Here is a 13,400-nt window from a genome sequence, read left to right on the forward strand (position 1 = left end):
CCAGCTACGGACCCAAAAAACGCAGCACACACGAAGCCTGTACAAACCTTAGTTTACTAAATTAAATCAGTCTTTTTCAAACAAAGGCTGTTAATTAACTTTCTTAACAGCCTAAAAGAATCCAAAGAATAAATAATCGTAATCTTACTATGGTTGGCAGAAAGCCCAGAAGCAATTTGCAGGAAGCTGAGAAGAGATCAGGATGCGAAGGAGAGTGAACAAAGTTGTTCCCTGCAAATTGCTTCAGTCGTCATCTGTCCTTAAATAGGCTAAGGGAGTGGCCAATTAGCCCCAAGCCTTACTCTCGAGGAGACCTCCTCCTGCGGAGCCACTCCTGCCTTTTGGCAGCTCTGTGCGCCCGTGCATTGAGAAGAGGCTCCTCCTCTTCTTCCTCTTCACCCATGGAAGCTTCTGGAGGTTCTGAAGGCCCCCCTCTGGCACCACATCTTCTCCAGCCTCCTCATTGTCCGACTCGAGTGCCAGCTGCACAGGCTGCTGGCGCAGCACCACACCAGCCTCCTCGCTGTCAGAATCAGCTACTAACTGCACAGGCCGCTGACAGGCCACAACAAACCCCCTGCTTAGGCCGGAAACCCTACGCCTGTCAGTCCTGGAAGCCATCTTTTACTTTCAAAATTCAGGACTGCCAGATGTTGGGTTTTCTGCGTTCCTTAATCGGGGGTGTTACTTGGAACCCTGACAACGCCACTTCAGATAGTTACAAGCGGTCCCCGACATACAACAGTTCATTTAGGGACAGTTCAAAGCAGTGGTAGTATTCAGCCAGTTCTATCCAGTTCGGGTAAACCAGTAGCGGCGGCTGTGGGAGACTCCGCCCATCCGCCAGGATGTCATCACATCCTGTTTTTGACGCTCTGCGCATGCGAGGAAGGTTGCCCATGCAAGCATGCAAGGTTGCCCATGCAAGCGAAGCCAGTGCGCGCGCACACGCGCTCACATTTGCGAACCGGTAGTGAAGATAAGTAAATACCACCCCTGGTTCAAAGTTACGACGGCAGGGGGAAAAAATCCAGTCGTGAGCAGTTTTCACACCGACATCCCCATGGTCACGGAATCAAAATTCAGACACTGGGAAACCGATTCGTCTTTACGACAGTGGCCAGGGTCTCGAGGTCCTGCGATTTCCCCTTTTTGCGACCGTCTGACAAGCAGAGCCAAGGGGGAAGCCTGATTCACTTAACAACCATGTTACTAACCACTGCAGTGATTCACTTAACAACTTGTGGCAGGAAAGGTCTTAACGTGGGGGGGGGGAATCACCTAACAAACATCTCGCTTAGCAGCAGAGATGTTGGGCTCAGTTGTGGTCATAAATCGAGGAGTGCCTGCATTTTACAGAAAGAAAGACAGGTGAGATTAAGTCCGGATTGAAGAAAGAGGGTGTCGGATGGCAGTTCAATAGAGGGAAGAAATGCACATTTTGGGGTGTTTGTATGGATCCAAATCAGGTACAGGGAGCCCTCAACCAGTGGTGAAATGTAAATTTTGTTACTACTGGTTCTGTGGGCGTGGCTTGGTGGGGGGTGGTAATATGACTGAGTGGGCATGGCCAACTTTTTTTTTTTTACTTTTAAAACCATTTTTCTACAACCTCTTCAGCTGAAGATGTTGTTAAAAAAATGCTTTTAAAGCCTCTGACGATCCCAGCTGACTTGCCTGATCGACAGAGGCTTTTTTCTTTTTTTTTTTAAGCCTCTGACAATCCTAGCTGACTTGCCTGATCGGCAGTTTTTTTCTTTTTTCTTTTTAAGCCTCTGACAATCCTAGCTGACTTGCCTGATCGGCAGAGGCTTTGATTTTACTTTTAAAAGCATTTTTTTCTATACTCTTTGGCCAAAGAGGTTGTAGAAAAAATGCTTTTAAAAATAAAATAAAAGCCTCTGATGATTGCGTGGCTCAGCTGAGCAATGGGGGGGGGGCAGGGATTTTTGGTACCGGTTCTCCGAACCACCGGGCGATCCGGTCCAAACTGGAAGCATTTCACCCCTGCCCTCAACTTACAACATTTTGTGTAGTGACTGTTTAGTTACAACAGCGCTGAAAAATGTGACTTATTGTGGTTTTTCACACATATGACCCCACAATCACCTGATCAAAATTCAGATGCTTGGCAATTGGCTCGTATTTATGATGGTTTGCAATGTCCGGCGGTCTTGTTATCTGTCAAGCAAAGTCAAAGAGGAAACCAGATTCGCTTAACAACCATGTTACTAACAACTGGGGCAAGAAAGGTGGAAAAATGTGGCAAAATTTACTTAACAACTATATCGCTTGGCAATCGAAATTTTGAGCTCAATCGTGGTGGTAAGTCGAGGACCATGGGTATACCTTTAGTATAAGGTAAAGGTAAAGGTTCCCCTCACACATATGTGCTAGTCGTTCCCGACTCTAGGGGGCGGTGCTCATCTCCATTTCAAAGCCGAAGAGCCAGCGCTGTCCGAAGACGTCTCCGTGGTCATGTGGCCAGCATGACTCAACGTCAAAGGCGCACGGAACACTGTTCCCTTCCCACCAATTGGTCCCTATTTTTCTACTTGCATTTTTTACGTGCTTTCGAACTGCTAGGTTGGCAGAAGCTGGGACAAGTAACGGGAGCTCACCCCATTACGCGGCGCTAGGGATTCGAACTGCTGAACTGCTGACCTTTCAATCGGCAAGCTCAGCATCTTAGCCACTGAGCCACTGCGTAAAGGGCTGTGCGAATAACCTTGAGGAACAGGAGGAAGAACCACAGCCAAGTCAACGCTCAGATAAGAGAAATTTGAGTCCAAAGTGGAATGGAAACCAGAAAAAGCATCTCAGCTTGCTGACTGCGGAAATTCCGAGAGTTGAAATCCATACATCCCAAAATTGTTGAGGTTGAAAAACACCGATCTGTTCAACCTGCTCCAAGTCCAACAGAAGAGTTAATCAGGGTTCCTTTGAAGGTTTCTTGAGTAGAGTAGAGTAGAGTAGAGTAGAGTAGAGTAGAGTAGAGTAGAGTAGAGTAGAATAGAATAGAATAGAATAGAATAGAATAGAATAGAATAGAATAGAATAGAATAGAATAGAATAGTATTCTTTATTGGCCAAGTGTGATTGGACACACAAGGAATTTGTCTTTGGTGCATAGGCTCTCAGTGTACATAAAAGAAAAGATACGTTCGTCAAGAATCATAAGGTACAACACTTGATGATAGCCATAGGGTACAAATAAGCAATCAAACCATAGTTGTAGTTGTAAGTTGAGGACTACCTATATTTGTAAGTGAGGGTTGACCTGTGGGTCCTTGGTTCTCTCTCTGAGGTTGGTGGTTTTCCTGCAGATGTCTCATTACCCTACTAAATAATGCCATCAGTGCAGATGTTATTACCTAATTTGGTAATGAAGCGTGTGCAAGAAAACCACCAGCTCAGGGACCACCAAGGACTCCACATGCTGGGAATTGCCCAAGTGTCAATAGGACTCACCACCAACCAACCATGTCTAGACAGAAGCTCTTCAAAACCTTCTACATAATTCTACTTTTGCGACGTAAAAAACGATTCAAAGGCCGTTTTATTATCTCCTTCCACCCACCTCTTATTTACGCTGCCGTTTCTAATTTGCAGAAATGGCCCAATTGCTTTGCAGACAGAATTGGCCTTTCATGAGCCCTCTCTTCTTTCAGCGCTTGGTTATTCAAAAGCAGCCTCTCTCTCTCTCTCTCTCTCTCTCGCCCTTCCTTGCATGAAGGCTCGACCGTCTCCATTCACTCTTCTCCTTTTCTTCCTTCCTTCTCTGAATTTGAGAATAAGATCTTTCTGTCCTCTCGGCCTGGCTTGTTTGCGAAGCCCGCATCTTGCACACTTCACTGCCTTTAGCAATCTTTAGGGAGATTTTATTGGGTTGACTCCCCATCCATTTTATAAAAGACTTTATTATTATTTTTTAATTGTGAATCTTCTGGGTTTTTAACCGAGGCCGGCAGCTCAGTTAAAAACCCAGAAGATTCGCTAGGAAAAAATAAATAAATAAAGTCTTTCAATCTTAAAGACTGAAAGAACAGATTGTTTTGTTCCTACTGTATCAGGGGTGGGTTCCTCCCGGTTCGGCCCGGTTTGGCCGAGTCGGTAGTGGTGACGATATGACGTTCACCGAACCGGTTCTCTTTGTTCGGGAGCCGGCCGCCCTGCGTTATTCGTACCTTTTATTTGGCCCCGCCCACAATCTATTCGCTGCCTCCTGAGTCCCAGCTGATCGGCTAGAAAGAAAAAGCTTTTTAAACTCTTGCCCTGGGACTTCAAAGGACCGCCCTACAGCTGATCAGTGTTAAAAAGCAATGTGGTGGTAGACCGGGGCCTCCAAAAATAAATGGGTAGACTGGTACAGCTGTGCAAGCAGTTAAAAGTCTGGTAGACCAGTACCTCTGCTAAATCCTAAATAATTGTCACATGACCATCAAGACACACCCATAAGACACGCCCACAGAACCGGTAGTAAAAAACTTTAGAACCCACCCCTGTACTGCATATAAAGTGACTTACCGTATTATTTGGAGTATAAGACACACTTTTTCCCACCTAAAAGAGGGTGAAAATTTGGGTGCATATGGCGAATGTAGCCCCCACCCTTTGGCCTCTGCCTCCCAGCAATTTTCCTCCTTGCAGCGAACAGCAAACAGCCCGTTTTCAGCTTCAGCACAGCCTGATTAGCACAAGCAGCTGATATCGGCCTATGAACCATCAGCTGTTTCGGGCTGCAGGGATTGGGGAAGCCAAACTGATTTAATTCTGTTTTAACTTATTTTAATTTTTATATGGTATGTATTTTAATCTTGGCTGTTCACCACCCTGAGTTCTTCGGGAGAAGGGCGGTATACAAATTTAATAAATAAATAAATAAATAAACAAATAAATAAATAAATAAATAAATTGCCATTGCCTATTGCTGCAAAGAGGCAAATTGCTGGGAGGCAGAGCCAAAAATGTTTTTCTTGTGCTAATCAGGCTGTGCTGAAAATGAAACTGAAACTGAAACAGGCTATTTGCTGTTTGCTGCAAGAAGGCAAATTGCTGGGAGGCACAGGCAGATTTTTTTTTCTTGTTTTTTTCTCCCAAAAAGATAGGTGCATCTTATAGTCTGGAGCGTCTTATACTCTAATACAGTATTTTCCCTTCATCAGTTACAGGTAGTTCTTGACTTATGACCATAATTGGGGACTGGAACTTCTGTTTTGCTAACCCGTCTGGTTGTTAGATGAGCTACATTGAGTGTTATGATCTTTCTTGCCACCGTTGTCAAGCAAACCTAGTTTCCCCCCCACCCCACCCCAATGAACTTTCCTTGCGGTGAAGGTGAAGGAGCCGTGGTGGCGCAGTATTGCAGCTCTGCCCACTGCCAGCAGTTCGATCCTGACTGGCTTCCTGATTGACTCAGCCTTCCGAGGTCTGTAAAAGGAGGACCCAGATTGTTGAGGCGCAAATAGGCTGACTCTGTAAACTGTTTAGAGAGGACTGTAAAGCACTATGAAGCGGCATATAAGTCTAAGTTCTATTGCTATTACTATTGTGGGAATGGTGATCCATTGCCATCCTAAATCCATGCCGGTTGTTAAAAGTGCCTGAATTGCAATCACATGACCATAGGGATGCTGAGACGGTCGTAAGTCTGAGGACCAGTTGCAAGCCACATTTTTCAGCACTATTGTAATTTATCTATTTATGCATTTAGGACAGTTGTGTGGTCCCTGGAGTCATATCATCACCACTTGTAACCTTCCCAGCCGGATTCCAACAAGCGAAGTTAATGGAAGAAGCCAGATTCGCTTAACGACGGCATAATTTACTTAACGACTGCCGCAAATCACTTAATAACCATGGCAAAAAAAAGAGGCCATAAACTGGGGCACAAATCCCTTAACAATTGCCTTGCTTAGCAACAGAAATTTTGGGCTCCGTTAAAATGTGTATTTTTTTTTTTAAATTTGATTTATATGCCGCCCTTCTTCGGAGACTCAGGGCGGCTTACAATGCGCTAAGCAATAGCCTTCATCCTTTTGTATAATTATACAAAGTCAGCTTATTGCCCCCACAACTGGGTCCTCAATTTACCTACCTTAGAAAGGATGGAAGGCTGAGTCAACCTTGAGCCTGGCGAGATTCAAACCTGCAGTAATTGCAGGCAGCTGGTCTTAATAACAGGGTGCTTTAAACCACTGTACTACCAAGGCTCGGTATTACATGTATTTGATTATACATGTAATAACAGCTGCAAGAATTGTGTATGCTCAAAATTGGAAATAAAGAAAATACCTTTGGAAGAAGAAGTAATAAAAAAAATTTTAGACTGTGCAGAAATGAATAGATTAACTTTGATGATTAAAGATAAGGAGGAATCAGAATATTTTAAAACATGGAACTATTTTTATAATTGGTTGGAAAAGAGATACAAATGATTGATAGTATAATTACTGTATGTATAAATGATGATTATAATGTTGAATTTAGAAATGAACTGTTAGAACGGTTTGGATGAATATGAAGATAGAAGAAATTTATGGAAGATGGAAAAGAAGCCTAGAAGATAACACCGAGACATCACAGGGAAGGGAGGATTGATGTATTAAATGTTTATCTGTCTTAAAAAATAAAAAATTTAAAAAAAAAGAAATTTTGGGCTCAGTTGTGGTCATAAGTCAAGGACTACCTGTAGCTTAGTAGAAACCGGAATAAAGGAGGAGAAAGGGACAGGAGAAAAAATTCTATATGGCCTGGCTAGAATAGAATAGAATAGAATAGAATAGAATAGAATAGAATAGAATAGAATAGAATAGAATAGAATAGAATAGAATAGAACAGAACAGAACAGAACAGAACAGAACAGAATAGAATAGAATAGAATTCTTTATTGGCCAAGTGTGATTGGACACACAAGGAATTTGTCTGTGGTGCATAGGCTCTCAGTATACATAAAAGACAAGATACGTTCATCAAGAATCATAAGGTACAACACTTAATGATAGTCATAGGCTACAAATAAGCAATCAGGAAACAATATCAATATAAATCGTAAGGATACCAGCAACAAGGTTACAGTCATACAGTCATAAATGGGAGGAGATGGGTGGTGGGAACGATGAGAAGATTAATAGTAGTGCAGATTTAGTAAATAGTTTGACAGTGTTGAGGGAATTATTTGTTTAGCAGAGTGATGGCGTTCGGGAAAAAACTGTTCTTGTGTTTAGTTGTGTTTAGTAACCTCATAGGATGGTTAAGTGTCTTTCCCCCACTGAACAAAGATTGAAGCAGTTCATCTCTACAATCTCTTTTAAACCTTGGCAACTTTTAAGCCTGGAGGACTTCAACTCCCAGAATTCCCCAGCAAAGCTGGCCCCTGTTCTAAATCACTCTAAGGTTTGATGAAAGCAGCCTCACAAGCTTAGGGTGAATGAAGTCTTTCTCCAAAACTTAACCAGGATTCCAACAAAAAAAAAATGATGCTAGGTCAGCATCAAACTCTGCTTTCGACTTTTATCCAGAGCCCCCCAGCTTCAAAAGTTCAGGGACAGACCAGGTCTCTCCAGCTTCGATCGCCCAATTAGCCCCGGCAATCAGGAAACCACGGGGTGGGGAGGGGGTGCCACCTCTGAACCCTCGCCCACCCTTGATTCCACAAGAGGGCTTATTAATGCTCCACTATCAAGGGTATTTTGGGAGAGTGGCCACCACAAGAGATGGAAAGGCGAGCAAGGCTAGGACCTAGTTATCTACGGGACCGCCTACTACCACCAATAGCCTCCCATCGGCCGGTACATTCTCATAGAGAGGGGCTCCTCCGGGTGCCATCGGCCAAACAATGCCGACTGGCGGCCCCCAGGGGGAGAGCCTTCTCTGTGGGGGCACCTACGATCTGGAACGAGCTCCCCCCGGAGATACGGAGGATCCCGGATCTACGAACCTTCCGCTGCGCTCTCAAGACCTTTTTATTCCACCAGGCGGGCCTGGCCTAATCTTTTCCCTCTTTTTAATTATGCAAATTTTAATCGGTTTTTAAATGATTGGGGTGTTTTAATCTGTCTGGGCCAAATTGTTTAATTCGATTTTACTTTGTTTTTAAATTTTGTATCTATGTAGTTTTACTGTTTGGCTGTTCACCGCCCTGAGTCCTTCGGGAGTAGGGCGGTATATAAATCAAATAAAGTAAGTACGTAAGTAAATAGGAGGATATCAGAAAGGAAGGCTAGGATGAGGGATGTCAATGTGGATTCTCGGCAGTGGTGAAATATGAGGGATGTCAATGTGGATTCTCGGCAGTGGTGAAATCCAAATTTTTTTACTACCGATTCTGTGGGCGTGGCTTGGTGGGCATGGTGTGGCTTGGTGGGCATGGCAGGAGGAAGGATATTGCAAAATCTCCATTCTCACCCCACTCTGGGGCCAGCCAGAGGTGGTATTTGCCGGTTCTCCAAACTACTCAAAATTTCTGCTACTGGGTCTCCGAACTGTTCAACATTTCCACTACTGGTTCTCCAGAACCTGCTGGATTTCACCCTGATTCTCGGTCATCCAGGTTGCCCCAAAGATGCTTTACCACCCTCCCGGAAGAGGCAACTGGATTTTCTGGTTTTTGCTTCGAAGACCTTTTGCTTCTCCTCCCAGAAGCTTCTTCAGTTCCTCCCGAGAAGCTTCCTCAAAACTGAAGAAGCTTCCTGTGGATGGGAAGGGAAACATCTTCAAAGCAAAAACCAGAAAGTCCAGTTGCCTTTTGAATAATAATAATAATAATAATAATAATAATAATAATAATAATAATAATAGTAGTAGTAGTAGTAGTAGTAGTAGTAGTAATAGTAGCCCTTGGAGCAATACCCAAAGGGTTACCCTCTATTTAGAAATTGTAAACTTGCCGGACTTGTTCCAAGTCCAGTAAATTTAGAATTTCTAAATAGAGGGTAGCCCTTTGGGTATTGCTCCAAGGGCTACTATTACTACTACTACTACAATTATTATTATTATTATTATTATTATTATTATTATTATTATTATTATTTAATCTTTAGTGAGATTCACAGCCTTTGAGGCTGGTTAATAGCTCAGCAGCTCGAGTCCTAACCAAGGACCTAGGAACTGTTAAGGTATCGTCGGAGGATGTAAGCTGTTCCGAGTAAGGTGGTTTTTTGTAGAGTCAAAATGTTCAAGTCCGGGCATCCACCCCAAGGAAGAACTCAAACCAGCCGGGGCGGTCTTAAAAAAAAAAAAGGGCCCATGCTCCACAGCCCACCCACCCCTCAACCTGCAAGCGCGGAGAGGCGCGTGTGTCCCCGCGTTTCAAGCCCAATCATGCCCGAGTTTTCCCCCCGGACACGGGTGGCTAAGACCCTTGGTAGTACAGTGGCCTAAGGCACCCTGTTATTAAGCTGGTTATTAAAACCAGCTGCCTGCAATTACTGCAGGTTCGAATCTCGCCAAGGCTTAAGGTTGACTCAGCCTTCCATCCTTTCTAAGGTAGGTAAATCGAGGACCCAGTTTGTGGGGGCAATAAGCTGACTTTGTATAAATATATACAAAAGGATGAAGGCTATTGCTTAACGCCTTGTAAGCCACCCTGAGTCTCCGGAGAAGGGCGGCATATCAATCAAACTCATCTCTTTCAGTTAGCACCGGTCTCTCTTTTATTTTACGATTTTATGGTTGGTTTTAAATTTTGATAATGGATTTTAAATCGATACATGGGCCTATGGGCCTATTTAATTATTATTTAATAATTACTAATAATTTAATGTAATAATTATTAACAATTTAATATTATTTAACAGTTATTAACAATTATAATAATTATGATTTCATTATGATGAACGATGGGCCAAATTTAATTATTTTCAATCTGTTTTTGAATCCTACTTTTATGCATAAAGGTTTTTATTTTGGCTGTTGAGTCCGAAAAGGAGAAGGGCGGTATAGAAATTCGAATAATAAATAAATAAATAAATAAATAACACATTTAAAAATATATATATATATATATGAGCGGGTAGGCGGGCGAGGGATAAAAGTTGCGGGCATGGCGTTTCCAAACCCCTCTCTCCCTCCCCACCCCCCACCCCCCCCAAAAAATTAAAAAGCCTCCCCGCTTTTTGGCAAGGCAAAGGGGTCGGCTTCCTTCCCGGTTCAGCCCGGCTCTCGGTGGCGCTGCGCTTTTGCAAAAAAACCCCATACACACACATACATACACATAGGTAAGCCCGGCCCTCGGCTGAAAGCGGGCGGGCAGCCGGTGGGTAGGTGGGTTGGCAGCTACTCACGTTGTTGCCGAGCTCCTGGAGAGCCACGCTCATGCTGGCGATCCGGAGGGAAGAAGGGTGGGTGGCTGGGGGAACCCAACCAACCGGCCGCCGCTGCCGCCTCCTACCTCGGGAGCCAGCCGGGGGCGAGGCGGGCAGGGGCGGTGGCAACGGCGGCGTCCGGAGCTCGGGCCATGCGGAGCCGCTCCGCCAGGGGGCCGCGGACCGGCAGCCGGCCTCTCTCTCTCTCTCTCTCTTTCCCCCCCGTTCCGTTCACGGCTGATGGGCGCCGGTGATGATGATGATGCCCGCCAAAGCTCAGCGCTCCGCTCCCCGAGCCGCGCCTTGCGGTTCGCTCCGCTGCAGCCCGGAGCGAGCCCGAGGAAAGGCGGAGGGGGGGGGGAGCTCCTCCCGCGGGGGTTTCTCTCCCGCCCGGCCTTCCGCCTGAGCCTCCGCACCGTTTTCGGCCGCTCGCGTCCTTGGCCGGGCTGGTTGGTTGTGATCCAGTGCCGGAGGACGGCCGTCTTAGCGCGAGATCGCCGGCTCAAGTTTCAAGTCCTCATGGGGTACGGAGCAGTAGGGACCCTTTCGTTGCGAGTCGATGGCTGGGACTGAGTGAGGATGCTTTTGAATGGGAGGGCAAAGGGCCCCCCCCGCTGGCGTCCTTCCTGCCCCCCTCTTGTTTTGTGATTTATCGACTCCAAGGCTGAGATTGATCATCTCAAGTTTCAAGTCCTCATGGGGTGCGGAGCAGTAGGGGCCCTTTCGTTGCACGTCGATGGCTGGGGTTGAGGATGCTTTTGAATGGGAGGGCAAAGGGCCCCCCCCGGTGTCCTTCCTGCCCCCCTCTTGTTTTGTGATTTATCGGCTCCAAGGCTGAGATTGATCATCTCAAGTTTCAAGTCCTCATGGGGTGCGGAGCAGTACGGGCCCTTTCGTTGCGAGTCGATGGCTGGGGTTGAGGATGCTTTTGAATGGGAGGGCAAAGGGCGCCCCCCCACACCCCGGCGTCCTTCCTGCCCCCCTCTTGTTTTGTGATTTATCGGCTCCAAGGCTGAGATTGATCATCTCAAGTTTCAAGTCCTCATGGGGTGCGGAGCAGTAGGGGCCCTTTCGTTGCACGTCGATGGCTGGGGTTGAGGATGCTTTTGAATGGGAGGGCAAAGGGCCCCCCCCGGTGTCCTTCCTGCCCCCCTCTTGTTTTGTGATTTATCGACTCCAAGGCTGAGATTGATCATCTCAAGTTTCAAGTCCTCATGGGGTGCGGAGCAGTACGGGCCCTTTCGTTGCGAGTCGATGGCTGGGGTTGAGGATGCTTTTGAATGGGAGGGCAAAGGGCGCCCCCCCACACCCCGGCGTCCTTCCTGCCCCCCTCTTGTTTTGTGATTTATCGGCTCCAAGGCTGAGATTGATCATCTCAAGTTTCAAGTCCTCATGGGGTGCGGAGCAGTAGGGGCCCTTTCGTTGCACGTCGATGGCTGGGGTTGAGGATGCTTTTGAATGGGAGGGCAAAGGGCCCCCCCCGGTGTCCTTCCTGCCCCCCTCTTGTTTTGTGATTTATCGACTCCAAGGCTGAGATTGATCATCTCAAGTTTCAAGTCCTCATGGGGTGCGGAGCAGTAGGGGCCCTTTCGTTGCACGTCGATGGCTGGGGTTGAGGATGCTTTTGAATGGGAGGGCAAAGGGCCCCCCCCGGCGTCCTTCCTGCCCCCCTCTTGTTTTGTGATTTATCGACTCCAAGGCTGAGATTGATCATCTCAAGTTTCAAGTCCTCATGGGGTGCGGAGCAGTACGGGCCCTTTCGTTGCGAGTCGATGGCTGGGGTTGAGGATGCTTTTGAATGGGAGGGCAAAGGGCGCCCCCCCACACCCCGGCGTCCTTCCTGCCCCCCTCTTGTTTTGTGATTTATCGGCTCCAAGGCTGAGATTGATCATCTCAAGTTTCAAGTCCTCATGGGGTGCGGAGCAGTAGGGGCCCTTTCGTTGCACGTCGATGGCTGGGGTTGAGGATGCTTTTGAATGGGAGGGCAAAGGGCCCCCCCCGGTGTCCTTCCTGCCCCCCTCTTGTTTTGTGATTTATCGGCTCCAAGGCTGAGATTGATCATCTCAAGTTTCAAGTCCTCATGGGGTGCGGAGCAGTACGGGCCCTTTCGTTGCGAGTCGATGGCTGGGGCTGAGTGAGGATGCTTTTGAATGGGAGGGCAAAGCCCCCCCCGGCGTCCTTCCTGCCCCCCTCTTTTGTGATTTATTGTTTCCAAGGCTGAGATTGATCATCTCAAGTTTCAAGTCCTCATGGGGCACGGAGCAGTACGGGCCCTTTCGTTGCGCGTCGATGGCTGGGGTTGAGGATGCTTTTGAATGGGAGGGCAAAGGGCCCCCCCCCCGCTGGCGTCCTTCCTGCCCCCCTCTTGTTTTGTGATTTATCGGCTCCAAGGCTGAGATTGATCATCTCAAGTTTCAAGTCCTCATGAGGTGCGGAGCAGCAGGCGCGCGATCCTTCCCTTCCTCCTCCTCCTTCCTCCCCCTCCCCCGATCCCTTCGATGACTGGGGCTGAGTGAGGATGCTTTTGAATGGAGGGCAAAGACCCCCCCCCACATCCTACCTGCCCCCTCTTGTTTTGTGATTTATCCTCTCCAAGGCTGAGATTGATCATCTCAAGTTTCAAGTCCTCATGGGGTATGGAGCAGTATGGACCCCTTCGTTGCGAGTCGATGGCTGGGGTTGAGGATGCTTTTGAATGGGAGGGCAAAGGGGCCCCCCCCGCTGGCGTCCTTCCTGCCCCCTCTTGTTTTGTGATTTATTGTTTCCAAGGCTGAGATTGATCATCTCAAGTTTCAAGTCCTCATGGGGTACGGAGCAGTAGGGACCCTTTCGTTGCAAGTCGATGGCTGGGGTTGAGGATGCTTTTGAATGGGAGGGCAAAGGGGCCCCCGGCATCCATCCTGACCCTCTTGTTTTGTGATTTATCCTCTCCAAAGCTGAGATTGATCATCTCAAGTTTCAAGTCCTCATGGGTACGGAGCAGTATGGACCCCTTCGTTGCGAGTCGATGGCTGGGGTTGAGGATGCTTTTGAATGGGAGGGCAAAGCCCCCCCCCCCCGGCATCCTTCCTGCCCCCTCTTGTTTTGTGATTTATC

General features: G+C 47.1%; 1 protein-coding gene across 1 annotated transcript in view; it reads right to left on the bottom strand.

Annotated features, from left to right (window-relative positions):
* The window catches only part of ECE2 (endothelin converting enzyme 2), an 84,792-nt gene extending 74,019 nt beyond the window's left edge, over window positions 1-10,773 (bottom strand). The window contains exon 1 of the mRNA XM_060682871.2: window positions 10,284-10,773. Coding sequence (XP_060538854.2) covers window positions 10,284-10,316 — 33 coding nt within the window. The 5' untranslated portion in view covers window positions 10,317-10,773. The remainder of the gene's footprint in view (window positions 1-10,283) is intronic.
* Window positions 10,774-13,400: the final 2,627 nt, after the last annotated feature.

The sequence above is a fragment of the Pantherophis guttatus genome, chromosome 6 (genome assembly GCF_059756535.1).
Source record: "Pantherophis guttatus breed Tessera chromosome 6, ASM5975653v1, whole genome shotgun sequence".
NCBI lineage: Eukaryota > Metazoa > Chordata > Lepidosauria > Squamata > Colubridae > Pantherophis > Pantherophis guttatus.